The sequence below is a fragment of the Mobula hypostoma genome, chromosome 12, assembly GCF_963921235.1.
Source record: "Mobula hypostoma chromosome 12, sMobHyp1.1, whole genome shotgun sequence".
In the NCBI taxonomy this organism is placed as follows: Eukaryota; Metazoa; Chordata; class Chondrichthyes; order Myliobatiformes; family Myliobatidae; genus Mobula; species Mobula hypostoma.
This window is the reverse complement of record NC_086108.1, coordinates 76,531,242-76,557,558: the sequence shown is the minus strand read 5'-3', so window position 1 is coordinate 76,557,558 and position 26,317 is coordinate 76,531,242. Positions and strand designations below refer to the sequence as shown.

General features: G+C 40.9%; 1 protein-coding gene across 3 annotated transcripts in view; it reads left to right on the top strand.

Annotated features, from left to right (window-relative positions):
- The window catches only part of LOC134355213 (ERI1 exoribonuclease 3-like), a 364,063-nt gene that overhangs the window by 30,627 nt on the left and 307,119 nt on the right, over nucleotides 1-26,317 (top strand). For all 3 annotated transcript variants that reach the window (XM_063064992.1, XM_063064993.1, XM_063064994.1), the window contains exon 2: nucleotides 7,505-7,787. In XM_063064992.1, coding sequence (XP_062921062.1) covers nucleotides 7,512-7,787 — 276 coding nt within the window. In that variant the 5' untranslated portion in view covers nucleotides 7,505-7,511. The remainder of the gene's footprint in view (nucleotides 1-7,504; nucleotides 7,788-26,317) is intronic.

The following is a 26,317-nucleotide window of genomic DNA, read 5'->3' as shown; positions in this document are numbered from 1 at the left end:
GACACTGGTGCCAAGCTGTATGGGTCTTAATGCCCTTTCTTTGGACAACATTGGTGTCGTGGAGGGGGAGACTTGCCGCATGGGCAACTGCTGGTCTTCCATATGACCTTGCCCAGGCCTATGCCCTGGAGAATGAAGACATTCCAGGCGCAGGTCCATAGTCTTGCAAGACTAACAGATGCTTTTTTTTTATATCAGGTCATCCCTCAGCCACTGGCACTCCAGAGAAAATAATTAAAATTTCTTCACACCCCCCCATTTATAGTTAATGCCCTCTAATCCAGATGACGTTCTGTTGAGTCTCTTCTGCACCCTGTCAAAGCCCCCATATATTTCCTGCGATGCAGCAACTAGAACTGTACACAATACTCCAAATGTAGCCGAACCAAATAATTTATGCAGTACATGTGACTTTATACATGGCTTCTCCACATTCATACACAATACCTCAACTAATGAATGCAAGTATGCTGTATGCCTTCTTTACTACCATATCTACTTGTGTGTCATCTTTAGAGAGCTATGGACGAACACCAAGATCCCTCTAAGGGTACTGCCATTTACTGCATATTTTCCTCTTCTATTTGACATCCCACCCCATTAGCCCCCGGTCACAATGTTTCATCCCCTCCTCTGCCTGTCACCCATGCACTCCTACTGGGTGCCCTTACCACATTGTTTCCATCTACCCACTCCATGACCCTTATTTGGTTTCATGTTCCAATTTGCTGCCAGATTCCATCATCTGTAGCTCTTTGTGGCTCTAGCTATCACCTCCCAGCCTCTTCCTATTTCCATTTCCCCGCTTCCCCTTCTATCTCGCCTCCTCAACTGGATCCACTTGTCACTTGTCAGCTCTTGTTCTACCCCTACCCCTCTTTTATTCTGGCTATCTCTCCTCTACTCTCTCAGTTCGGATGAAGGGTCTTGACCCAAATCAATAACTGTCTGTTTCCCTTCACAGAAGTTGTCTGACCTACTGTGTTCCTCCAGTAGTTTGCTTTTACTCCAGATTTAAAATCTGCAGTCTCGTGTAAATTGCTAAATAGGTTTATTATTGTCACATGTACTGAAGGACAGTCAACATCTTTGTTTTGAATGACAATTCATACATCAGTGAATTGAGGTCGTGCAAATGAAAAAAATAATAGAATGCAGTATGAAGTTTTACAGTTAGAGGAAAAAGTCCAGTGCTTGATTAGAGAGAGGAGAAGAGAGAGTGTCTGGGGTGGGTGGGGTCTTTGATTATGCTGGCTGCTTTACTTAGGCAGTGAGAAGCACAGACAGAGTCCATGAAGGGAAGGTTCACGACTGTTGAGCTGTGTCCACAACTTTGCTGATTCTCATAGTTCTGGGCAGAGCAATAGCCATAACAAACTGTGAAACCCAGATAGGATGCTTTCTGTTATGTATAAAAACTGTTGAGGGCTGAGAAATTTCTTTAGTCTCTTGAGGAAATAGAGGTGCTAGTGTGCTTTCTTGGCCATGGCGTCTATGTGGTTTGACCAAGAGAGGCTGTTGGTGATGGTCACTTCTAGGCATTTGAAACTCTCAGTCCTCTTGCATTTTTCTCGTTTTTTTTCATGTCTGCACACCATTTCAAGGTGATGTGACTTTATCTGAAACATTTCTTCAATTCGTTCTGATGGTTTTCCTTCAGGTGTCCCCTTGGCTTTTGTTCTAATTCCTGTTCTGTTAGTTTTACCTTCGTCAGAATAGTTATACAAAACTGAAACCCACTCCTTTTCTTAGAGTTCAGTGGGATTATCATGTGGAATCCCTGTGGAAAAAAAAGTTTGATAGTGTGATGGTTCTCTGAAGAAAACTGAGTATATAATTTCTTTACCACCAGACATTTTTTTTGGCATTCATTTTGAGGTGCAGGATATGAAAGGTTTTGTTGAAAACTTGGTGACTTTATCAAAATCCATTAATTGGATTTACAGTTCATGAACATATTTTGCCTAACTTTTATTAAGCCAGAAGCCGAATGACCGTTTCTCCTCTACAATTGTATTGTATTCTGTCATCCTGCAATTACTGATATAACAAAAATAATTTAGATGATAAAGGTTCTTTATTTGTATTTTCCCGTTGTCTCCTCCATTTCCTTTATATATTGTTAATGTACTACCTCAAGTTTTCACTTGAAGCAACACACATCAAAGTTGCTGGTGAACACAGTAGGAAGAGGTGCAGTCGACGTTTCAGGCCGAGACCCTTCATCAGGACTAACTGAAGGAAGAGTGAGTAAGGGATTTGAAAGTTGGAGGGGGAGGGGGAGATCCAAAATGATAGGAGAAGACAGGAGGGGGAGGGATAGAGCCGAGAGCTGGACAGGTGATAGGCAAAAGGGGATACGAGAGGATCATGGGACAGGAGGTCCGGGAAGAAAGACAAGGAGGGGGGGACCCAGAGGATGGGCAAGAGGTATATTCAGAGGGACAGAGGGAGAAAAAGGAGAGTGAGAGAAAGAATGTGTGCATAAAAATAAGTAACAGATGGGGTACGAGGGGGAGGTGGGGCCTAGCGGAAGTTAGAGAAGTCGATGTTCATGCCATCAGGTTGGAGGCTACCCAGACGGAATATAAGGTGTTGTTCCTCCAACCTGAGTGTGGCTTCATCTTTACAGTAGAGGAGGCCGTGGATAGACATGTCAGAATGGGAATGGGATGTGGAATTAAAATGTGTGGCCACTGGGAGATCCTGCTTTCTCTGGCGGACAGAGCGTAGATGTTCAGCAAAGCGGTCTCCCAGTCTGCGTCGGGTCTCGCCAATATATAAAAGGCCACATCGGGAGCACCGGACGCAGTATATCACCCCAGTCGACTCACAGGTGAAGTGTTGCCTCAGCTGGAAGGACTGTTTGGGGCCCTGAATGGTGGTAAGGGAGGAAGTGTAAGGGCATGTGTAGCACTTGTTCCGCTTACACGGATAAGTGCCAGGAGGGAGATCAGTGGAGAGGGATGGGGGGGACGAATGGACAAGGGAGTTGCGTAGGGAGCGATCTCTGCGGAATGCAGGGGGGGGGAGTGAAAGATGTGCTTAGTGGTGGGATCCCGTTGGAGGTGGCGGAAGTTACAGAGAATAATATGTTGGACCCGGAGGCTGGTGGGGTGGTAGGGGAGGACCAGGGGAACCCTATTCCTAGTGGGGTGGTGGGAGGATGGAGTGAGAGCAGATGTACGTGAAATGGGGGAGATGCGTTTAAGAGCAGAGTTGATAGTGGAGGAAGGGAAGCCCCTTTCTTTAAAAAAGGAAGACATCTCCCTCGTCCTAGAATGAAAAGCCTCATCCTGAGAGCAGATGCAGTGGAGACGGAGGAATTGCGAGAAGGGTATGGCGTTTTTGCAAGAGACAGGGTGAAAAGAGGAATAGTCCAGATAGCTGTGAGAGTCAGTAGGCTTATAGTAGACATCAGTGGATAAGCTGTCTCCAGAGACAGAGACATCCTCCATCCTCCATCCTCCCGCCATCTGCTCTCACTCCATCCTCCCGCCCATCTGCTCTCACTCCATCCTCTCGCCACCCCACTAGGAATAGGGTTCCCCTAGTCCTCACCTACCACCCCACCAGCCTCCGGGTCCAACGTATTATTCTCCATAACTTCCGCCACCTCCAACGGGATCCCACCACTAAGCACATCTTTCCCTCCCCCTCCTCTCTGCATTCCGCAGGGATCGCTCCCTACGCAACTCCCTTGTCCATTCGTCCCCCTCATCCCTCCCCACTGATCTCCCTCCTGGCACTTATCCGTGTAAGCGGAACAAGTGCTACACATGCCCTTACACTTCCTCCCTTACCACCATTCAGGGCCCCAAACAGTTCTTCCAGCTGAGGCAACACTTCACCTGTGAGTCGACTGGGGTGATATACTGCGTCTGGTGCTCCCGATGTGGCCTTTTATATATTGGCGAGACCCGACGCAGACTGGGAGACCGCTTTGCTGAACATCTACGCTCTGTCCGCCAGAGAAAGCAGGATCTCCCAGTGGCCACACATTTTAATTCCACATCCCATTCCCATTCTGACATGTCTATCCACGGCCTCCTCTACTGTAAAGATGAAGCCACACTCAGGTTGGAGGAACAACACCTTATATTCCGTCTGGGTAGCCTCCAACCTGATGGCATGAATATCGACTTCTCTAACTTCCGCTCAGGCCCCACCTCCCCCTCGTACCCCATCTGTTACTTATTTTTATGCACACATTCTTTCTCTCACTCTCCTTTTTCTCCCTCTGTCCCTCTGAATATACCTCTTGCCCATCCTCTGGGTCCACCCCCCTTGTCTTTCTTCCCGGACCTCCTGTCCCATGATCCTCTCGTATCCCCTTTTGCCTATCACCTGTCCAGCTCTTGGCTCTATCCCTCCCCCTCCTGTCTTCTCCCATCATTTTGGATCTCCCCCTCCCCCTCCAACTTTCAAATCCCTTACTCACTCTTCCTTCAGTTAGTCCTGACGAAGGGTCTCGGCCTGAAACGTCGACTGCACCTCTTCCTGCAGATGCTGCCTGGCCTGCTGCGTTCACCAGCAACTTTGATGTGTGTTGCTTGAATTTCCAGCATCTGCAGAATTCCTGTTGTTTTCCTTTCAAATCTCTGCTTGAGAGAGAAAGCATTTGGCACAAGAGCGTATTAGTCCTATTATTTTCTGTCAATAATGATTTTTTCTACTAATTTGAATTTTGTCAGCGAAGCATAATAAATAGTTTATTGTAGCACATTCACATTTATGTGACATTTTGTGCTTAGAAATCAATAAATAATTTCCAAAATTTATCAATTTTTGCCTTTTGCATTAAATAAATATTAAAACTAATGTGTCACACAGTCTATCCATTTCTTTTAGTGATTCCACTATCAGCACTCGAATGTAGATAGCTTTGTAATCAACTGTGAATAGTTTTCAGCGTCAATTTTTCAAATCCTAGATTTTCTTTTGCCATTCAGATGCTGAATGAAACAGTATATTTTTTGGAGTGAAATAAAAGATTAACAAATGCAAGTGCTAATGTACGTACCACTTAATGAATTTACTAAGCTTTGTGAGAGATTCTGTATGCATTTAAATTTTGGTAGATTTAAATCTACAGTGCACAGGTTATCAAAAAAGAAAATAAGTAACTTTCATTTTTGTCACTCGTGCTTATATTACATAAAATTCAAAATATAATTTGCTCCATATTTACTGCTTACAAAATCATTATATAGCACTGACTTTTTGCAGATAGACTGGCTATTTAGCAATGTTTTTTTATATAGCTTAGATGCTTACTTGTTCTAATTTTCATTTTGTTGCATTATCAGACCAAACTCTTGTTTCTCACAGTATCCTGCCTTCTTGCTACATTGTTCAGAATTAGATAGCAATGTTCTTTCCCCCTTGTGTCTACCTAATCACTTCACAATTTTTCTGGAAGAGAGCCTGTTTCATTCACTTTTAGATATTAGCAAAATGTGAAAGAAGGATCAATTTTCACCTAAACAGTGACAATAGATAGCTCAATTTCTCTACCACTTCAGCAATACCAGAACTATTAATATTCTTTTCTGCCCAGCTGCCTAATTGATATTAAGACTAGAACAAACCAGTTGCTTTCTCCAGGTTAAATGCAGGTAAAGTTGTAAGAACCTAAATGCTTTGATGTAGTTCCAGTAAACTTAACAACAACCTCATATTAAGCCTGGAGGTGGATTGTGGTTTCACTCTGGATTCATTTTTCTATCTTGTATCTAATCTAAAATTGTTTATGTCTCCCAGTATATTTCCCTTTTCTTCCAGTATTTATTATAGAATTGTTAACCTGGTATTTACACCTCACCAATGACCCCCTCCCCCATAAACCCTATACCCTATAGCAGGGGCTCCCAACCTTTTGTGCACCATGGACCGGTTTAATATTGACAATATTCTTTCGGACCGGCTGATGGGGGGCAGGGGCAGCGGGTGTTCAAGTTCAACAGTGCGTGACAGGGAATGAGGAAAGGTGCAGCTGACTCATATCATTTCATATCGCCAAATCATATCGTTTCCGCGTGGCCTGGTAGCAGATGCAGTCATCAAGATCATTGTACTAGATACTTGCGCTAATTTTGCTCATTTACAGTCAATCAAAAGAACACAGCAGCGTACACTGGATGAATTCCTCCATCGATAACTATTAGGAACTAATCTACAGTTTTATAGTACTGCTGTAGTATTGGTAGTGTTTTTAATCTGTTCTGTGTATTATTTAAATACATAATTTGTTACTCAGTTAAATGGAAGTTTGACTTTTTAAAATAAATCTATATTGATGAAACTTTGGCTAATTGGGTCAAAATGTACTGGTCCCGATGTGTCCCAATTAACTGGAATTCACTGTATATCCAGAGTGCCTTGTGTGCTTGTGCTTGTGGGCACGTGGCCAAGTGGTTAAGGCATTGGACTGGTGACCTGAAGGTCGTGAGTTCGAGCCCCAGCCGAGGCAACATGTTGTGTCTTTATGCAAGGCACTTAATCACACATTGCTCTGCGACGACACTGGTGCTAAGCTGTATGGCTCAGGCCTGTGCCCTGGAGAGTGAAGACTTTCCAGGCGCAGATCCATGGTCTCGCAAGACTATCGGATGCCTTAACTTGTGTGCTTAAAATTACTGTGCATATAAGACATTGATTGGACTTCTATCTCTTGTTAAATGCGACTTTCATGTTAGACTATACTCTTATTCATACTATAGCGTGGATGGATCTACAACTTCAGAGCAAAAGAAATTTCAAGAAAGCATAAGATTGTTCAGCATATTGGAACTGTGCATCTATGCTTGTATTTCCAAAGGAGAAATCTTTAATCAGTAACAGGAAATCACTGATTTGAAACAAAATATAAGCTGTATAATAGTTACATCTGGACTTACACGGTCTAATTCATTTTGAAAATGAAAATGCTTTGTGTTCCTGGTATCATTATTTGTGGAAGTTAACTTTTCACTAAGTTTATGCAAAGTAACATTTCTGAAGTGAAAACACCATTTTCTCCCCCCATATTTTTGTTTTGTGTGTGATTGCCAAGCACGATCAAGTAGTTTAATATGTTAAATTCAGAACCTGCTCTAGGCTTCTGTTGTTGCAATCAAAATATCACGGGATTTGTATCTTGCACCGTGAATTATTGCTAATACAGTTGAAGAGAAATGTTGCTAGTTTTACTCATCAAAATAAATATAACTGGTACTTAATAAAATAGTCACACATTTACATGTTTTAGTGTTATTTTTATTCATTTAGCATGGAATGGATGCATGGTTTGGGGTGGTGTTGGTACTTGGATAATAAATTTATTTTTGAGTTTTGGGAGAGGTGAAAATAGCCAAATTCAGGTGAAACTGCAGTACATGGTAATTTGGATTTATTTCTAATAAGACAAAGGTTTGTCTGGCGTACAGCTCACTGTTAGTCACACATCTTTTGCCATTTTATGTTTTCTTCATATTTTGAATTTCTATCTCTGATTTTGTTACAGGAACCCAATGGTGCAGTTTGTCTCTTGGAACAGAAGTGGCCAGTTTTTTCGCATTTTATATAGAGGTTCTGGATTGGGAACATCTTTGAAGAGAACAAGCACAAAACTGGTTGCAAATCGACAATCCTCAAGTATTCCATCACAATCTTTGCTGATTGCTAACAACATGGCTTCAGAACAGCAGCAGCCATCATCCAAGTTTTCATTCCATCCTCAAACTTACCACAACTTTTTGGTTTTGGACTTTGAAGCAACATGCGATGAGCAACTGATAAATCCACAGGTACGTTTTGTCTAATAAATTTTATGCTTGTCCTTTCTATGGATTTACAGTACCCTGTAAAAGTATTCAGCCCCCAGCTCTTTGTTCACATAAATGAGTATTACAACCAAGGATTTTAATCAATTTAACTGAGAGTTTTAATTTGTGAATTATAGGTTTCCCCCGCCATCCGAAGGTAGAGCGTTCCTATGAAACAGTTCGTAAGCCGAAATGTTGTAAAACGAAGAAGCAATTACCATTTATTTATATGGGAAAAATTTGCGAGCGTTCGCAGACCCAAAAATAACCTACCAAATCGTGCCAAATAACACATAAAACCTAAAATAACAGTAACATATAGTAAAAGCAGGAATAATATGATAAATACACAGCCTATATAAAGTAGAAATACTTTTCCACAATCATTGCCACACTGTCCACCGTAGCGAAAATCTCACACAAGCGCTCTCGGCAGAAAATCTCACGTAAGCGCTGTGAACAGAAACACAGCGCAAGCGCTCTCCAGTAACCTTTAAGCTATGAAGCTGCCAAATCATACCAAATAACACGTAAAAATACACAGCCGATATAAAGTAGAAATAATGTATGTACAGTGTAGTATCACTTACCGGAATTGGGACAGCACCGAGCACACTGATGATGGGGTGTTAGGCTGAGTCGTCGGAGGTTGGGGTGGTGCAGTGGCCCCCACCCTCCAGGCTGCGGACCGATACCGATCCGCGAAGCATACAGCGGTACAGCGGCAGCCGAGAGGCACACAGCACATCTTTAAGAAAAAAGCCAAAATAAACAAGCTAATTAATTAGGTGCTGCCCAGCACGTAGATGTCGGCCCAGATCAGAGGTGATTGCCGATTGCGTCGCCTCTGATCTGGGCCGACATTTACGTGCCAGGTAGCACGTAATTAATTAGCATGTTTATTTCAGCTTTTTTTCTTAAAGATGTGCTGTGTGCCTCCCGTCTACCGCTGCATTTTCTGCGAATCAGTATCTGTCTGCGGCCTGGAGGTTGGGACCACTGGGGTGTTGGGACACTGGGGTATCATCTCATCATTGATCAGGGCAGGCAGGTCATCTTCTTCTATGTCTGCCTGCCTTGATGTCGAAAGTCGAGGTTCGCCATCTGCTGTGGCTGATGTGGAAGGCTTGAAAGACGACAGTATGCTTGACTGCTTAGCCTCGCGCATTTTTCTATCATACAGTTCTTTGTAAGCACTCAAACCATCCTGTAAATATGCCCTAAACTGACATACTCTTTCAAAATTAAAGCCGTACTTTTATCATTGCAGCGAAAATCTCATGCAGTTGCTTCACGTTCAGTTCCTGGCCAACTTCACTTTCGGTCCATTCGCTACTGCATTCGGTTTCGATTGTTATCCTTTTCTCTTCCAATTGCATCAGCTCTTCATTTATCAGTTCTTGGTCATGGAATGCCAAAACCTCTTCAACATCATCTTCGTCAGCTTCCACAAGCCAAACTCACTTTGTCCTTACTTCGTTCACCACGATTGAAATGGTTAATTATGTCTAGTTTTACGCTAGGTGTAACACCCTTATGAGCTCTTTTAGGCTTTTCCGATACCTTAGAACTCATCTTGCTAATGGCTGCTCACAGGCACGTGTTTAAGCAATGCCGGCGAGAATGCAGTTCCGAGGGAGGAGCGGCTGCTTGGGGCGTGCGCTGCCTTTTTTCGTAACAGTGAAAACACCTTCTGTTAGCGAAAACAGGTAACTAATGTAGGTCTTTGGTAACAGTGAGGTTTCGTAAAGCGAACGTTCAAAAAGCGGGGGACACCTGTACATGCTCCTCTTTTCCCCAATAGAACCCAGTAAACAGGAAAAATCAGTTTTCTTCAACTGAAGCCATTCCATGGTCACTTTGGGTTGTTGTTCTGCTGAAAGATGAACTTCCTCCCCAGTATAAGCTTTCCAGCAGAGACGATCAGGATCTTATCTAGGATCTCTCTGTATTTAGCAGCATTCATATTCCCATCAATCCTAACCAGATTTGCAATCACAAGAGGTACTGCAGATGCTGGAAGTCTAGAGCAATACACACAATGTGCTGGAGGAGCTCAGCAGCTCAGGCAGCATCTATGAATGGGAATAAACAGTCAACATTTTGGGCCAAGACCCTTCATCAGGACTCAGGTTTCCAGTCCAAGCTGCTGAAAAGCATTCCCATAGCATGATGCTACCTCCACCATACTTTATGGTAGAAGTGGTGTAACTGGCTGGATGCGCAATATTAGATTCATGCCACATCTACCACTTGAGTGTTGAGGCCAAAAAATTCCACTTGACCACAAGACCTTCTTCCACACCTTTATAGTATCTCCTAAGTGACATGTTGCAGTCTTTATGGGCAAAAATATGCTTTTTTTAAGTGACACTTGTGGCGTAAATCTAAAATTATGCTACTTTTGAACTGCTGACATTTCAGTTTTTAAATTTTTAGTTTTTGATGCTTTACAATTTTCCCTGTTTTTTGGGTTCTACTGTAAATAAAGGAGCATATGATTCATAAATTAAAATTCTGAGTTACATTGTCAAAATCCCTGGTTGTAACACTCCTTTATTTGAACAAAGAGTTGGGGGTGAATAGTTTTACAAGGCACGGTATGTGACAATGTTGAAGAATGAACATTTACAATGGAATTTGTGTTAGCTATATAATAATCTAGAACAATGTGCTTTTGTCTTGAGTTCAGGATGTCAGACCTTTGTTAAGATTTCCACATCCAAGTTGCAGGAGCACAACATTGTGTTCTATGAGATTAAGAATGTTTGATGCTGTCATGTTCTGCTTCTAGATGGCCTTAGCTTGCTTTGTAAATATATCATTTTAATATGTGCTGATTTCAATAGTGACATCTAGTGGCAAATAATCAGCACTGCATCGGTTTCAGGAGTTTATCCACATTGGATTATTTCTGTAATGGCAATTGGAATATTTCTTAACCACTGGAGAAGTGAAAATAGAGTTTGATATAATAATGACAAAGAAAGGATGTCTTCTAATTTGAATAATTATGATAAACGAAATATGATTTGGTTGAGAATTTTAGCAAAAACATGTTCATCAGATAACAAGCAAGAATAGAATTTACTGAGATAGACCCTAATAGTGCAGATGAAATGTTCTTTCATTCCAGACAACTGTGCCACAAGATGGTTGCTGACATTTCTCTGGTGACAATTGATTGTCAGTTGGATAATTATGATGAATCAGAAATATGGGTGACCTAGTTTCTCTTCCTAGAAATGTAGCTTGACCTGCTGAATATTTCTATCATTTTCTGTTTGATTTAAAACTTCCAGTATCTTCATTTTGTTTATTTGCATCTCTGATACTTACCTTATTTCTCAGTGTCTAAAAAGCATTTAGGCCCATTGAAATACCAAATATATCTTGTCAATTAATGTAAGCTACATCTCAACCAGTCGTGTAGTAGACGTGACATTTATCCTAGCTCATCAGATTAATATCTCATTGCACATCAGAAGATTTTATACTCTAAAGGCAATGTCTGTTACTGGGGCAAAATTCCTCAGATTGTATTTTGTCAAAGAAGCATTTCATCCAGTGTGAGTCTAGAAAGTTAACCTTACAAGGCTGTTCAACTTTGGAATTCATCATCGATGAGCTTGATACAACTGCTACCTGATTTGTGTCTCTAATATCTACATTACAGCAGTCTTACTTGGTTAATGAGAATGAGTGAGAAGTTCATTGATTTTTCACCTGCATAAAAATGGGATGATAAAAAAATGACCAAACCTCCTAATTTGATTTCTACGTCTTGTGAGTTACAGGGTATAATTAAAATAGCGTTGTTGACCAGTCATTGTAATGTGTTCATGGTCCATGCTACCTAGTTTCTCTACCATCCTTAAAATGGCAGACATTTCACTGTTCAATTTCTCATTGCAAGTGAGAACATACATAATTTACCTGATCGATATTCTTAGTCTGTGGTTTTTTAATTAGTGCCCTGACTGAGATCAAGTAGCACAACACAGATTGGGAAATGAAACCCTTATGAAAAAGGATCTAGTACTTTCCTGTTGTATATGACATACACAGGACATTTACCCATTTGGGTTTCCCGGAGAAATTGGAGGTAGCAGAACATTGCATTCGCGATGGCCATAGGATTGACTTCGACGGCACAAAACTACTGTGCTGCACAAATGGCTTTGGGACCACCTGGTGAAGGAAGCCATTGAAATAAAACTAGAGAGAAAGAATTTTTACGAAAACGAAGGTCTCAGTCTAAGTAAGAACTGGAATTCAATTATAAACGGAGTGGGACAGCAGAAACCTGATTGAATGAGGACTGACCAATCAGGAGAGACGGACAGCGGGAGTTTATATGCTACTGGACCAGACATGCATAGTCATCATCCCTGATGAATATGGCAAAGTTTGTCATCAAAATGTCAGTTAAAATTGATACCTATACCTGGCAGGAAGCCCGAGGAGAGTTATTTAATGCCTTAAAGGATTGTGCATCAGGGGATCGCAGAAAATTAAAAAGGCAAGTTTGCAAGTATTTATTTGTGTTCAATCTCCTTTTTTTTATATAAAAGCATAAGGGAATAGCCTATAGTGTGACTACTTCGTGTACAGGTTGAGTACCCTTATCTGAAATTCTAAATTCCAAAATCCAAGATTTTTTTGAATGCTGACATGACAAAAATGAAGAATTCCACAAGGTGCTGGGAAAGTTCCCAGGTGATGCTCAGGTCTCTGCACACCATAGACAGTTCTGAGAAGTGACCTCACATATGTAATGAACAGAAGTTAATGAAAATTAGAAAAGCACTGCATAAAGTGCAAATGAAGATCTCGATTGTGTACTGAAAGAGTGGATTCAGCAGTGTCGGAGTGAACATATGCTACTTAACGGTATACCGATCATGAAACAAGCAAAGATCCATCATAATAACTGAAAATTGAAGGTAATTGTTTCATGCACAAAATTATTAAAATATTATATAAAACTACACCTATTCTCCTCCCCTCCCCCCCCACCCAATGGGCAGTTGTTTGAAGTTGCTGGTGGATATGAGGCCAATCGCAGAGCTGGAACCTGGTAATAGACACAGTCATTCAACCCCTGACAGTCTATGAAGGACCCAGCTCCATCATGTCAGACTGTGCTCTGACTGTGTACTGTTCACTCTGTGAGCTTCACACCAGCTATACGTAAGCTGTACATGTAATGTAAATGGACTTGTATTTAGGCTTAGGTCCCATCCCCAAGGTATCTCGTATAGATGAAAATTTTCCAAATTCCAAACATATCCAAAATCCAAAACACTTACAGCCCCAAGCATTTTGGATAAGGGATGCTCAAATGGTACTAATATTTTTATTTTTACCTGAATGACACTCAACTAGAATGGTAGCAGTTTGAACTTCATAGACTTTATCATTGCTGAGGCATTATTTGGAATTCAGTAGCTATTGTAAGTGCACAATCTACAAGCTGATGTAGTATGCAGGCCAATGAGGGGTTAAAATGAATTGTATAAAAATAATCAGAAGATAGCACTACTTTTAACTTTATCCTAGAGTATTGTCACTGAAGTGCATGTAATATTATAAGTTTCATGGAATAGGGCAGCATGGAATTAAACCTGGATCCCACCACTTTGCAGCAACGTGCTTTTATATGGAATGTTCTCATACCATTCCATGATATTAGCCAGATTTTTCCTTTTGATGTGAAATTTACTCTAAATTTCCTCTGCCTTTCCAGAGTTTTTAAAATTAATTATTTAAAAAAATTGTTGATTTCTTCTTTAATGGTCTATTGTACAATTGTACTTTAATATTGGTGCACAAATAAATAAAGCTACTAATAGTTAAAAATGACATTGTTTCTAAGTTTTTTTGAATCCAGCTGTTTAGATGCTTTAAGATTTTACTGTATAAGGAATGAAAATATTCCATTCCTCCTTTTTCAATGTTTCTGCAGTGCTTGTTCAAAACTGAGACAGGACAACAAGCAAAGGTTGCCTAACATTCTTATAATAAAGGATTGGGAATAAAGCTGATAGGTAGAATAGCATTAAAATAATTTCTAATAATGTTTATTGGTTGTAGATGCAAAATTGTCTTCAAAGCAAAAACAGTGATGAGGAATTCAGCATTTAGCTGTTTCTTTTTAAATGCATGAACATTGACTGAAATTCACTTTGTTGACCCAAATTTCAGTGATCCTCAGATATTTTTCTGAATAAAATTAAAAATGATAACTAATGTACATTTGTTTCTCCCCAATGTGTTATTCACAAAATATATTTCTTGAAATTCCTGTAATTTTAATCCTGTATCTGTTTTGAAATTGTGGACAATTGCTGTCCATATTGCTGTTCTCTGAACTGAAATCTTAAAAAAAACCTGAATAAACATTATTTCTAAGTTCAGCATTTCACTTCTAATTGCCTTGAATCCCTTTAGACATCACAGCCTGGACACCAGGCATCAAGATTCGTCTGTCAAAGTGTAAATCAGCAATTAAAACACAAACACCAAAATGTCAAAGATGACCTAAAGCACAGCAGAGCTGACAAACAAGTCTGGACAAATCAGTGGATAATTTATAAGCATTGCACTAAAATCTAATTATTTGGCAATTCTTATTTGCAGTTAGCTTCCACTGTGCAATAAATTTATCATGCCATAAATTATTTAGAGAAGGCTATAATGTAAATCAAAAACAGAAGTGTATTATTTAAAGACAAGTTCCTGTACACCCATTTTGCTTGTCTTGTAATTTGTTATCCAGAAGATTTTGAAATGATTTTGTACCATTTCCTAAAGTTGATTGTACTTTAAAGTTTAGATGTTAATAACCGTTATGTTTGAAATCTCTGCCAGGTCATGTTTGAAAATCTTTCAAGGTGCTTTTTTATTTGTGTAGGGTCATCAGGCTTGTATCACTATTATGTGCTGGGATGATTAATCCAGGTATTGTAAATGGAAGACAAAAATGTATACAACATGTTCACAAAAATTAGAAACTTCATCGGACATTTCTGCATGTTACACCAAGTAATTAATGTGAGTTTCATGGAGATAACATTTCTCATTGAAACATATTAATCAACTAATATGTGTTTTGTATATATGGTTTACGATTTTTAAAATTTATTTACTTTTTGAGATGTTGTAATCACTTTAGTACAGCTGTTGCCCATCTCATTGTTGGTAAAGCACATTCTGATCAGAATTAGATATAATGTGTCATTCAAAATCAAAACTTTAACTTGTTTCTAATGGTCATAAAGAGATTACTAAAATGCAAACTGTCAACAATTTATCATAATTTGTTTTATTTATTTAAATTTAACATTATCTGCATGAATAATTTCGAAGTTCTTGGAAAGGTCTTGGTGGGGTACCGCAGGGCTCGATGCTGGGGCCGCAGCTATTTACAATATACATTAATAATTTAGATGAAGGGATTAAAAGTAACATCAGCAAATTTGCAGATGACACAAAGCTGGGTGGCAGTGTGAAATGTGCGGAGGATGTTGTGATAATGCAGGATGACTTGGACAGGTTGGGTGAGTTGGCAGATACATGGCAGATGCAGTTTAATGTGGATAAATGTGAGGTTATCCACTTTGGTAGCAAGAACAGGAAGGCAGATTACTATTTGAATGGTGTCAAGTTAGGAAAAGGGGAAGTACAACAAGTTTTAGATGTCCTTGTTCATCAGTCACTGACAGTAAGCATGCAGGTACAGCAGGCAGTGAAGAAAGCTAGTGGCATGTTGGCCTTCATAACAAAGGGAGTTGAGTATAGGAGCAAAGAGGTCCTTCTGCAGTTGTACAGTGCCCTAGTGAGACCACACCTGGAGTATTGTGTACAGTTTTGGTCTCCAAATTTGAGGAAGGACATTCTTGCTATTGAGGGAGTGCAGTGTAGGTTCACAAGGTTAATTCCCAGGATGGTGGGACTGTCATATGTTGAAAGATTGGAGCGACTGGGCTTGTAAACACTGGAATTTAGAAGGATGAGAGGGGATCTGATTGAAACATATAAGATTATTAAGGGATTGGACACGCTAGAGGCAGGAAACATGTTTCCTATGTTGGGGGAGTGCAGAACCAGAGGCCACAATTTGAGAGTAAGGGGTAGGCCATTTAGAATGGAGTTGAGGAAAAACCTTTTCACCCAGAGAGTTGTGGATCTGTGGAATGCTCTGCCTCAGAAGACAGTGGAGGCCAATTCTCTGGATGCTTTCAAGAAAGAGTTAGATAGAGCTCTTCATGATAGCGGAGTCAAGGGATGGGGGAGAAGGCAGGAATGGGCTACTGATTGTGGATGATCAGCCATGATCACAGTGAATGGCGGTGCTGGCTCGAAGGGCCGAACGACCTACTCCTGCATCTATTGTCTATTGCCTTCAGCTGCCTCAGAGATTTCCAAGGCATTTCTGCTGGTGTGGACATGATGAGGTACTTTCTGTATGTAGCCGTTCTATGATTCAGAGATATACTACCTGAGATCTGCTCACTGGTTAAAGCCTGATACTTGCAGGAAATCTGTCAGATACAAAGCCACAAGAGATCGTGGCACCATGGTCCTGAAAAACGTTGTCTCGTTTTTACTGTGTACTGTACCAGCAGTTATGGTCGAAATGACAATAAAAAGTGACTTGACTTGACTTGATTCTGCAGATACTGGAAATCCAGAGCAACATAGAAAGTGCTGAGGAACTCAGCAGGTCAAGCAGCAGCATCAGTGGAAATGAATAAACAGTCGATGTTTTGGGTCATGACCCTTCATCGTGACTGGAAAGGAAGGGGAAGATGCCAGGATAAGAAGGTGGGGGGAGAGGAAGGAGGAGGAGGACAAGCTTGAAGGTGAAGCCAGGTGGGTGGGGAGGGGGGATGAAATTAGAAGCTGGGAGGTGATAGCTGGAAAAGACTGGAGAAGAAAGAATCTAATGGGAGAGGAGAGTGGACCTTGGGAGAAAGGGAAGGAGGAGGGGAACTGGGGAGGGGACAGGCAGGTGAGCAATTGAAAAAGAAGGAGGGGCAAGGAGGAAAAAATCACTGGAAGTTGGAGAAATTGATGTTTATGCCATCAGGTTGGGGGGCTACCTAGACAGAGTATGAAGTGTTGCTCTTCCAACCTGAGAGTGGCCTCAATGTGGCAGATAGGGAGACCATGAGCTGACTTATCGGAATGGGAATAGGGATAGGAATTAAAATGACTGACCATTGGGAAACCTTTCTTTTTGTAAATGAAGTGTTGCTTCAGCTGGAAGGACTGTTTGGAGCCCTGATTGGAGGAGTGGGAGAAGGTGAATGGGCAGGTGTAGCATTTCTGCTGCTTGCCACCTGTCAGATGTTGGATTAGGGCTGGATATCTCCATGCTGTAGAAGTTTGGGTGGGCAAGTATTGAGGTAGACTATGGATCTGATCTGGTATACTTTAACCAAAAGTACTATTAGGTACAAATGATGACTCTGAGTAATGTCATAACTCATTAAGAGAAGGTCACTTATAAGATACCCCTTTGATATGAGTGACCATCACTGTTGTGGGTAGATTTACAATGTGAACTAGATGTCATTATATATTGCTGTTAATTTTATAAATAAATTTTTGTTTCTTAAGTTTTACATACATTTGGACTCAAATAGAGATTTGAAAGGATATTATTTCTCTTCTTTTCTCTCCTCCAATATTATCTTTACTAGATCATTGACTTCTGTAGCAAATTATGTCTTTGTCAACCATTAAGTACACATCTATGTCAATCCCATTTATTGGTACTTGGGCTACAGCCTTCTGTGCCTTAGCATTTCAGATGTTCATTGAGACATTGTTTTAAAAAGATCTGCAGTGCAAGTAGATGGCAGTTTTATATTTTTGAAATGGCAGCACTCCAGTATAGTAGTTCTGAATATCTTATTTTTTAAAAATAATTGTTCCCAATCTTATTTACAGCTTTGTGATTTTTAAAATATATTTCAGGTCTTTGTAATTCGATTTGATTACAATCTCTTAATTAATCCATTTTATTTCAATTGTTACTGAGGTTCCTTAGTTTGGATACAACTTATTTATTGATAGTGTATTCCTAACCATTCCTCTCTAAGGTATTGAACTGATATGGATTTGATCAGTGCCTTTGTGCCTTGGGAATGAACTGGTATGAAAGGCACAAAGTGGTGACCGTCTTTAGGGAAAATATAGCATTTCATGAGTCATATTAATTTATATAAAATTAATTTCATTTTAATTTGCCTAGACCTCCCATGTTCCTTTTCTTCTTTTGTGTAGATCCTTGTAAATAACAATTTTTTCATGACCAAACATTGTTAATTGGGCTATTAAGCATTAACTTATCAGTAGTTATTTGTTCCTTGGCTAGAATATACAATATTTTTCTGTCTACTCTTCAAATATGAAGGTCAGACTAGTTGCATTTTTTGTATATGCCAGAGAGACCACAAAGGTTCCAAGTTCAATTTCTGTTTTTCAGTCCACGGCAATTGACCTCAGTATCTCTTACGTAAATTGTGTTTTGCTGATGCTATACAATTTTTATTCAAAATGAATGTTTTAAAAAAAACCTTAGTTTCAGCTGTGAAACCAAGACACATCTTTTGCAAGCTGACCCATGGGGAAGTGGGTCATTGCTTTTAAAGAGATCTCTCCATGACAACAAGGGTATCCCAGAGGAGGCCACCTTCTCCTTGACAGAAGGACTCAGCTGATTGTGATTAGTGACAGCCAGCAGGCTCAGGTTGAGGGGTCTTTGAGCTGCAGTTAGCAGTTCACAGATACCTTGATCTTTACAGAGGCTTGCCATTACTAAATTTTTAATATAAAACTTCCATGGTCACTGTTTTTACATATAAAAGCAGTGGCAAGAATTGTGGGGGAGCCTCTTATTCGTGCACAGTTCACTACTTGCAGCAAAAAAACATACTTGGTTTTGATAATCATTATTTACAAAAATCATAAATTGCACCATTGAATTCATTTTTTATCAAATAACTAGAGTGGCATAGATTGACGATGTCATTGCCTGGGGAAATATGATGTGGAACTGAAGTCTGCATTGTGGTGAATTATAGTAGGAAGTGCCCTGTCCAGTTCCAGATAGGTAGGACTTTACAGCAAAGTGCATAAATACTATAAAGCAATTCTATGATTCTTTATAATCTACTAAGGAACAATTATGTTCAATTGTAGGCAAATGTAAGGGTCTTTTGAATCCACAGTGCTAAGAAATGGACTGTTGGAATGAATGAATGTATCAGAGACCAGGTCAACATTAAGGAAGAGTTTATATGGGTAGTTGTTGTTAGGAGGAACATGGGGTTAACACTTCTACCTTTTAAGAGCATAAACGTCGGTGTAAACTATTGGGCCATGCAATCTCTTCCTATATTGTAGATTCCATATCTCATGTATGTAGCAGATGACAGAACAATATATAGGGATGGGAAAAATTAAAATAAGTTAATAACCAGTTAAACTGTAAGGCCCTCACATTTCCCATTCTATTATTCCAATCGCAATAACTAGGAATGTGAATAGACTTTAAGCTGGGCGGGGGGGGGGTGGAATTGGTGGATTCAGCAGCTTGGAAATGTATGGATGAAGTAAAAGGGAAGGAATACAAGAGAAGTTATTGAAGTCTCCAGAATAAAGAATAAGACAGGTTTAGAAAGGGATAAAAAATTTAACTTCAGGCGACATGGAGACAAAATTGAAAGGATTGAATACAGGACTAAAGCTGTTACATTTGAATACATACAGTATACAAAATAAGTTACATGATCTTGTAGCACAGTTAGAAATTGGCAGGTTTGATGTTGTGGGTGTTGCTGAGTTGTGGTGGAAAGAAGATCACAGCTGGGAGTTTAACATCCAAGGATACACATCATATTGAAAGGACAGACAGTTGTTGGGGTGGATTTGTTGATTTAAAAAAAAATGAAATCAAGTCCTTAGAAAGAAGTAACACAGGATTGGAAGAAATCCTTATGGGTAGTATTAAGAAACTGCAAGAGTAAAAAGACCCTGATGGGAGTTATATTTCCAGTCCTCCGAGCAGGATGTGGAGTACAAATTACAATAGGAGATAGAAAAGGTAAATCAAAAGGGCAATGTTACAATGGTCATGGGGGATTTCAATGTGTGGATAGATTAGGAAAATCTGGTTGGTGCTGGATCTCAAGGAATTGAACTTGTAGAATTCCTACAAGATACTTTTTTAGAGTAGCTTGTGGTGACCCTACTAGGGAAAAGGCAATTCTGGATTGGGTGTTATGTAATGGACCAGATTTGATTTGGGAACTTAAGGTAAAGGAACCTATTAGGAAGTCAGTAATCATAATATGATAGAATTCACCCTGCAGTTTGAGATGGAGAAGCTAAAATCAGATATATTGCTATTACGTCTGCAAAAGCCTGAGAGAGGAGTTGGCCACAGTTGATTTGGAGGCGACACTAACAGTGATGACAGTAGAATAGCACTGGCTGGAGTTTCTGGAAGTAATTCAGAAGATGCAGGATCAGTTCATCCCAAAGAAGAAGCAGCATCCTAAAGGAAGGATGAGGCAGCCATGGATAACAGGGGAAGTCAAAGACAGCATAAAAGCAAAAAAGAGGGCATGCAATATAGCAAACTAGAGCATTGGGAGGCTTTTGAAAACCAGCAGAAGGCAACTAAAATAGCAATAAGGAGAGAAAAGATTAGATATGAAGGTAAGCTAGCTATTAATATCAAAGAGGATACCAAAAGTTTTTTCAGATCTATAGAATAAAACGGAGGTAAGAGTGGACATCGGCCTGCTGGAACATGATGCTGGAGTGGTAGTAATGGAAAAAAAAATGGCAGATGAAATGAATAAGTATTTTGCATCAGTCTTCACTGTGGAAGACACCAGCAATATGCCAGAAATTTTGAGAATGTTGGCAGAAGTGAGTGTAGTTGCTATTACTAAGGAGAAGGTGCTGAGTAAGTTGCTAATTTGAAGGTAGAGGACTGGAAAATTCCAAAATATATCTCTACACTTTAAGAAGAGATAGGCAGAAAAGACAGGAAATTATAGGACAATTAGTCTGACTTCAGTGATTGGGAAGATGTTGGAGTCCATGATTAAAGATAGGGTTTTGGGTACATGGGGGCACACAGTAAAATAGGCCAAAATCAGCAAAGGTAGGTAGAGGGACTGGTGGGGTTTTAGAAGCACAGGAGGACTTGGACAGGTTAGGAGAATGAGCAAAGAAGTGGCAGATGGAATACAGTGTAGAGAAGTGCGTGGTCATGCACTTTGGTAGAAGAAATAAAAGCATAGACTATTTCTAAACAGGAGCAAATTCAGAAATTGGAGGTTCAATGGGACTTGGGAGTCCTCGTGCAGAATTCCCTAAAATTAACTTAGGAGGACAAGAATATTAAAGGAAGGATATAATGCTAAGGCTTTATAGGTATTGGTCAGACTATATTTGGAGTACTGTGAGCAGCTTTGGGCCTCATATCTAAGAGTGCACATGTTAGCAATGGAGAGGGTACAGAGGACATTTACAAGAATCATCCTGGGAATGAAAGAGTTAATGTGCCAGAAGCATTTGATAGCTCTGGGCCTGTACTTGCTGGAGTTAGATGAATAAGTGGGAATCTCATTGATACCTACCAAATATTGAAAGGCTGAGATAGATTGGACAAAGAGAGGATATTTCCAATAGGGGCAAGAGTCCAGGACCAAGGACACAGCCTCAGAATAGAAGGATGTCCCTTTAGAACAGCGATGACGAGGAGAGTCTTCAGTCAGAGGCTGGTGAATCTGTGGAATTCATCGCCACAGATGGCTGTGGAGAGTAAATTGTTGGACATATTTGAGGCTTGATAGGGGTTGACAGGTTCTTGGTTAATAAAGATGCCAAGGGTTACGGGAAGATGGCAGGGAATGGGGTTGAGAGGGAAAATAATTCAGCTATGATTGAATGGCAGAGCAGACTCAATGGGCCAAATGGCCTAAATCTGCTGCTATGGCTTATTATTTTATTCCCTCTTTACAACTGAAAAAAATATGCTGCTTGTACAATTACATGTGCAACAAAATTAATCTACGTAATGGATTAATTCAAAGGCAAATGGGGAAAGTTGCATACGTATCGTCATTACAGAGAATGAGAGCATGATGAACATAGAACAGTACAGGCTCTTCTGCCCATGATGTTGTGCTGACCTTTAAACAACTCCAAGATCAATCTAACACTTCACTCCAGTCTTTTTTTCATCCATGTCTCTTAAATGTCCCTGAAGTATTTGCCTCTATCATACCTAGGTAGTGCATTTCGTGCACTTAACCTTCGCTGCGTAAAGAAAACAAAGAGGTAAAGGAAAGTGAATGGATAGACTACAGGAGTGAGAAGTTGAAGGAAACAAGATCTGGGAAGAGGTATATCAGAGTATGGGGGACAATCAGATTCCACAACTTACCACTAGAAGTTTGGCCTTTAAAGCACATCTGCAACCCTGTATGTTCCCACAAATGAAAAACTACCTCCCATGAATGAAAAGACAGAGAAAATACATTGATGACATGATGGGATAATGCCAGCCATTCCTACTTCATTTCTGTGAGCTCTTCTGTTAGGTTTTGACCCTCCTCTAATCCCAATTGCTACAACACACTCTCTTTCTACACCCTGGCCTTTCCTAATTGCTATTTTCTTCTCTCTACTTACTTGTTGAGCCCACACAAGGGGACAATTAGATCACCAATTTTGTCTGATTCATTTAGTTATTCCTGTCTCCAGTCTCTCGTTAGCCAACCTCCCAAACATGAGGCAGCCTGCAGAGAGAAGTCATTACCCTGACACAGTGGTGCCAAGAAAACAATTTCTCTCTCAATGTTGCAAAAACAAAGGAGCTGGTTGTGGACTACAGGAGGAATGGAGACAGGCTAGCCCCTATTGACATCAATGGATCAGGGGTTGAGAGGGTGAACAGTTTTAAGTTCCTTGGCATAAACATCACCGAGGATCTTGCATGGTCAGTACATACTGGCTGTGTGGTGAAAAAGGCATAACAGCGCTTCTTTCACCTCAGATGGTTGAAGAAGTTTGATATGGGCCCTCAAATCCTAAGAACTTTCTATAGGGGCACAACTGAGAGCATCCAGATTGGCTGCACCACTGCCTGGTATGGGAACTGTACTTCCCTCAATCATAGGTCTCTGCAGAGAGTGGTGTGGACAGCCCAGTGCATCTGTAGATGTGAACTTCCCACTATTCAGGACATTTACAAAGATAGGTATGTTAAAAGGGCCTGAAGGATCATTGGGGACCTAAGTCACCCCAACCACAAACTGTTCCAGCTGCTACCATCTGGGAAACGGTACCGCAGCATAAAAGCCAGGACCAACAGGTTCAGGGACAGCTTCTTCCACCAGGGCTTCAGACTGCTTAATTCGTGCTGACACAACTGTATTTCTGTGTTATATTGACTGTCCTGTTGTACATACTATTTATTATAAATTACCATAAATTGCATATTGCACATTTAGACGGAGATGTAAAGATTTTTACTCCTCATGTATATGAAGGATGTAAGTAATAAAGTCAATTCCAGGCTTCCTCCACGGTATCCACGTAGGATACCATAGAGGAAGTGTGGGTGCAGAGCAGGGTTACAAGTGCGTTTAAGGAAACAGGGTTTTGAACTCCCTGTACCGACTATCTTGCTGGCAAATGTGCCGTCTCTGGTGAATAAAATCGATGATCTCGGAGCTAGGGTGCTGAATCAGAGGCACATTAGGACCACGTGTGTCATTTGCTTCATGGAATCCTGGTTAACCCCTTCCATACCAGATGCAGCCATTCAGATCGACGGGTTTACTACACACCGTCGGGATGGATCTATAGAGTCTCAAAAGCAGAGGATGAAGAGTATGCCCCATGATCAACTCTTCTTGATGCACAAATATAACAGTACTGTCCCAATTCTGCTCAGCAGACCTGGAATATCTAGCAGTTAAGTGCTGACCTTTTTACCTACCACGGGAGTTTTCCGGGGTCATTTTGGTAGCAGTGTACATTTCATCTCAGGCCAATGTCAATCAGGCTTTAGATGATCTGAGCAATGGGATCAACATGTACGAACAGCACACCCTAACACCTTCACCATCATTTTGGGTGATTTTAACCAGGCCAGTCTGAAAAATCACTAAGCAATTACCATCAACAGATCACTTGCAATACCAGAGGAAACAACACACTGGACTATTGCTACACTACCATCAAGAATGCCTACCATGCTACTCCACCCCCTCACTTCGGGAAGTCTGATCACCTGGCTGTACTTCTACTCCCTGAGTACAGGCGGAGACTGAAGACTGCAGCACCAAGTAGTGAGGACCAAGAAGGTATGGACAAGGGAAGCACAGGAGTGTCTACAGGACTGCTTTGAATCGGTGGACTGGACTGTATTCAAGGATTCATCTTCAAACCTGGATGAGTATGCTGCAGTTGTTACCGACTTCATTAAAACCTGTGTGGATGAGTGTGTGCCCAGAAAGACTTTACTGTACCTCCCCAAACCAAAAGCCATAGATGAACCAAGAGGTACGTCGTCTGCTGAGGCTAGATCTGTGGCATTCAAGTCTGGCGACCCAGGCCTGTACCAGAAAACCAGGTATGATTTGCGGGGGGGCTGTTTCAAGGGCAAAGAGACAATTTTCGAATGAGGTTGGAGGCGAGATCGGTTGCACGGCAACTCTGGCAGGGTCTGCAAGACATTACTTCCTAATGTAACCCAATTGCGAAACCCAATAGCATGAATGGCAGCGATGCTTCACTACCAGATGAACTCAACGCCTTCTATGCTACTTTGAAAGGGAGAACACAACAACAACTGTGAAGATCCCTGCTGCACCTGATGATCCTGTGACCTCTGTCTCAGAGGCCAATATTGGGCTGTCTTTAAAGAGAGTGAACCCTTGCAAGGTGGAAGGTCCAGATGGAGTATCTGGTAAGGCTCTGAAAACCTTTGCCAACCAACTAGCGGGAATATTCAAGGACATTTTTATCCTGTCACTGCAATGGGCGAAAATTCCCACTTCAAAAAGGCAACCATTATACCAGTACCTAAGAAGAATGGCGCGTGGCCAAGTGGTTAAGGCGTTCGTCTAGTGATCGGAAGGTCGCTAGTTCGAGCCTTGGCTGAGGCGGTGTGTTACGTCCTTGAGCAAGGCAGTTAACCACACATTGCTCTGCGACGACACTGGTGCCAAGCTGTATGGGTCCTAATGCCCTTTCCTTGGACAACATAGGTGGCATGGAGAGGGGAGACTTGCAGCATGGGTAACTTTGCCCAGGCCTGCGCCCTGGAAACCTTCCAAGGCGCAAATCCATGGTCTCATAATCTCAAGCATAATGTGAGGTGACTTAATGTCTATCGCCCGGTAGCACTCACATCGACAGTGATGAAATGCTTTGAAAAGTTGGTCATGTCTAGACTGAACTTCTGCCTTAGCAAGGACCTGGACTCATTGCAATTTGCCTATTGCCACAATAGGTCAACGGCAGATGCAATCTCAATGGCTTTTCACACGCCTTTAGACCATCTGGACAACACAAACACCTATGTCAGGATGCTGTTCATCGACTATAGCTCAGCATTTAATACCATTATTCCCACAATCCTGATTGAGATGTTGCAGAACCTGGGCCTCTGTACCTCCCTCTGAGATTCCTTTCCTTGCGAAGATACTCAGCAAATCTATAGAATATTAACTATAAACAGGATCAATGAAAGATCAGGTAGAAGACAGCATACTGTGAAGATGCAAGTATAAATAAGTAGCAATAAATAACGAGAGCATCAAATAACAAGATCAGGAGTCCTTATAGTGAGATCATTGGTTGTGGGAACATCTCAATTGATGAGTGTAGTTATCCTCTGTTCAACAGCTTGATGATTGAGGGGTAGTAACTGTTCCTGAACCTGGTGTTGTGAGTCCTGAGACTCTTGTACCTTCTTCCTGATGGTAACAGTGAGAAGAGAGTATGTCCTAGGTGGTGAGAGACACTGATGATAGATGCTGCTTCCCTACATTAGCGTTTCATGTAGATGTGCTCAATGTTTGGGAGGGCTTTACCTGTAATGTACTGGGCTGAGTCCATTACCTTTAATAAGATTTCTATTCAAAGGCATTGATGTTCTCTTACCAGGCAGTTATGTAGCCAGTCAATACACTTCCCACTACACATTTACAGAAGTTTGTTAAAGTTTTTGATATCATGCAGAATCTCTGCAGATTTCTAAGGAAGTAGAGGTGCTGTCATGCTTTCTTTGCAATTACGTTTATATGATAGGTCCATGACAAGTCCCCTGAGAGAGAGACACCCAGGGATTTAAAGTTACTGATCCTCTGCACCTCTGATTCTCTGATGAAGACTGGCTCATGGATCTCTGGCTTCCCTTTCCTGAAATCTACAATTTTTTCTTTGGCCTTGCTGACATTGAATTAGAG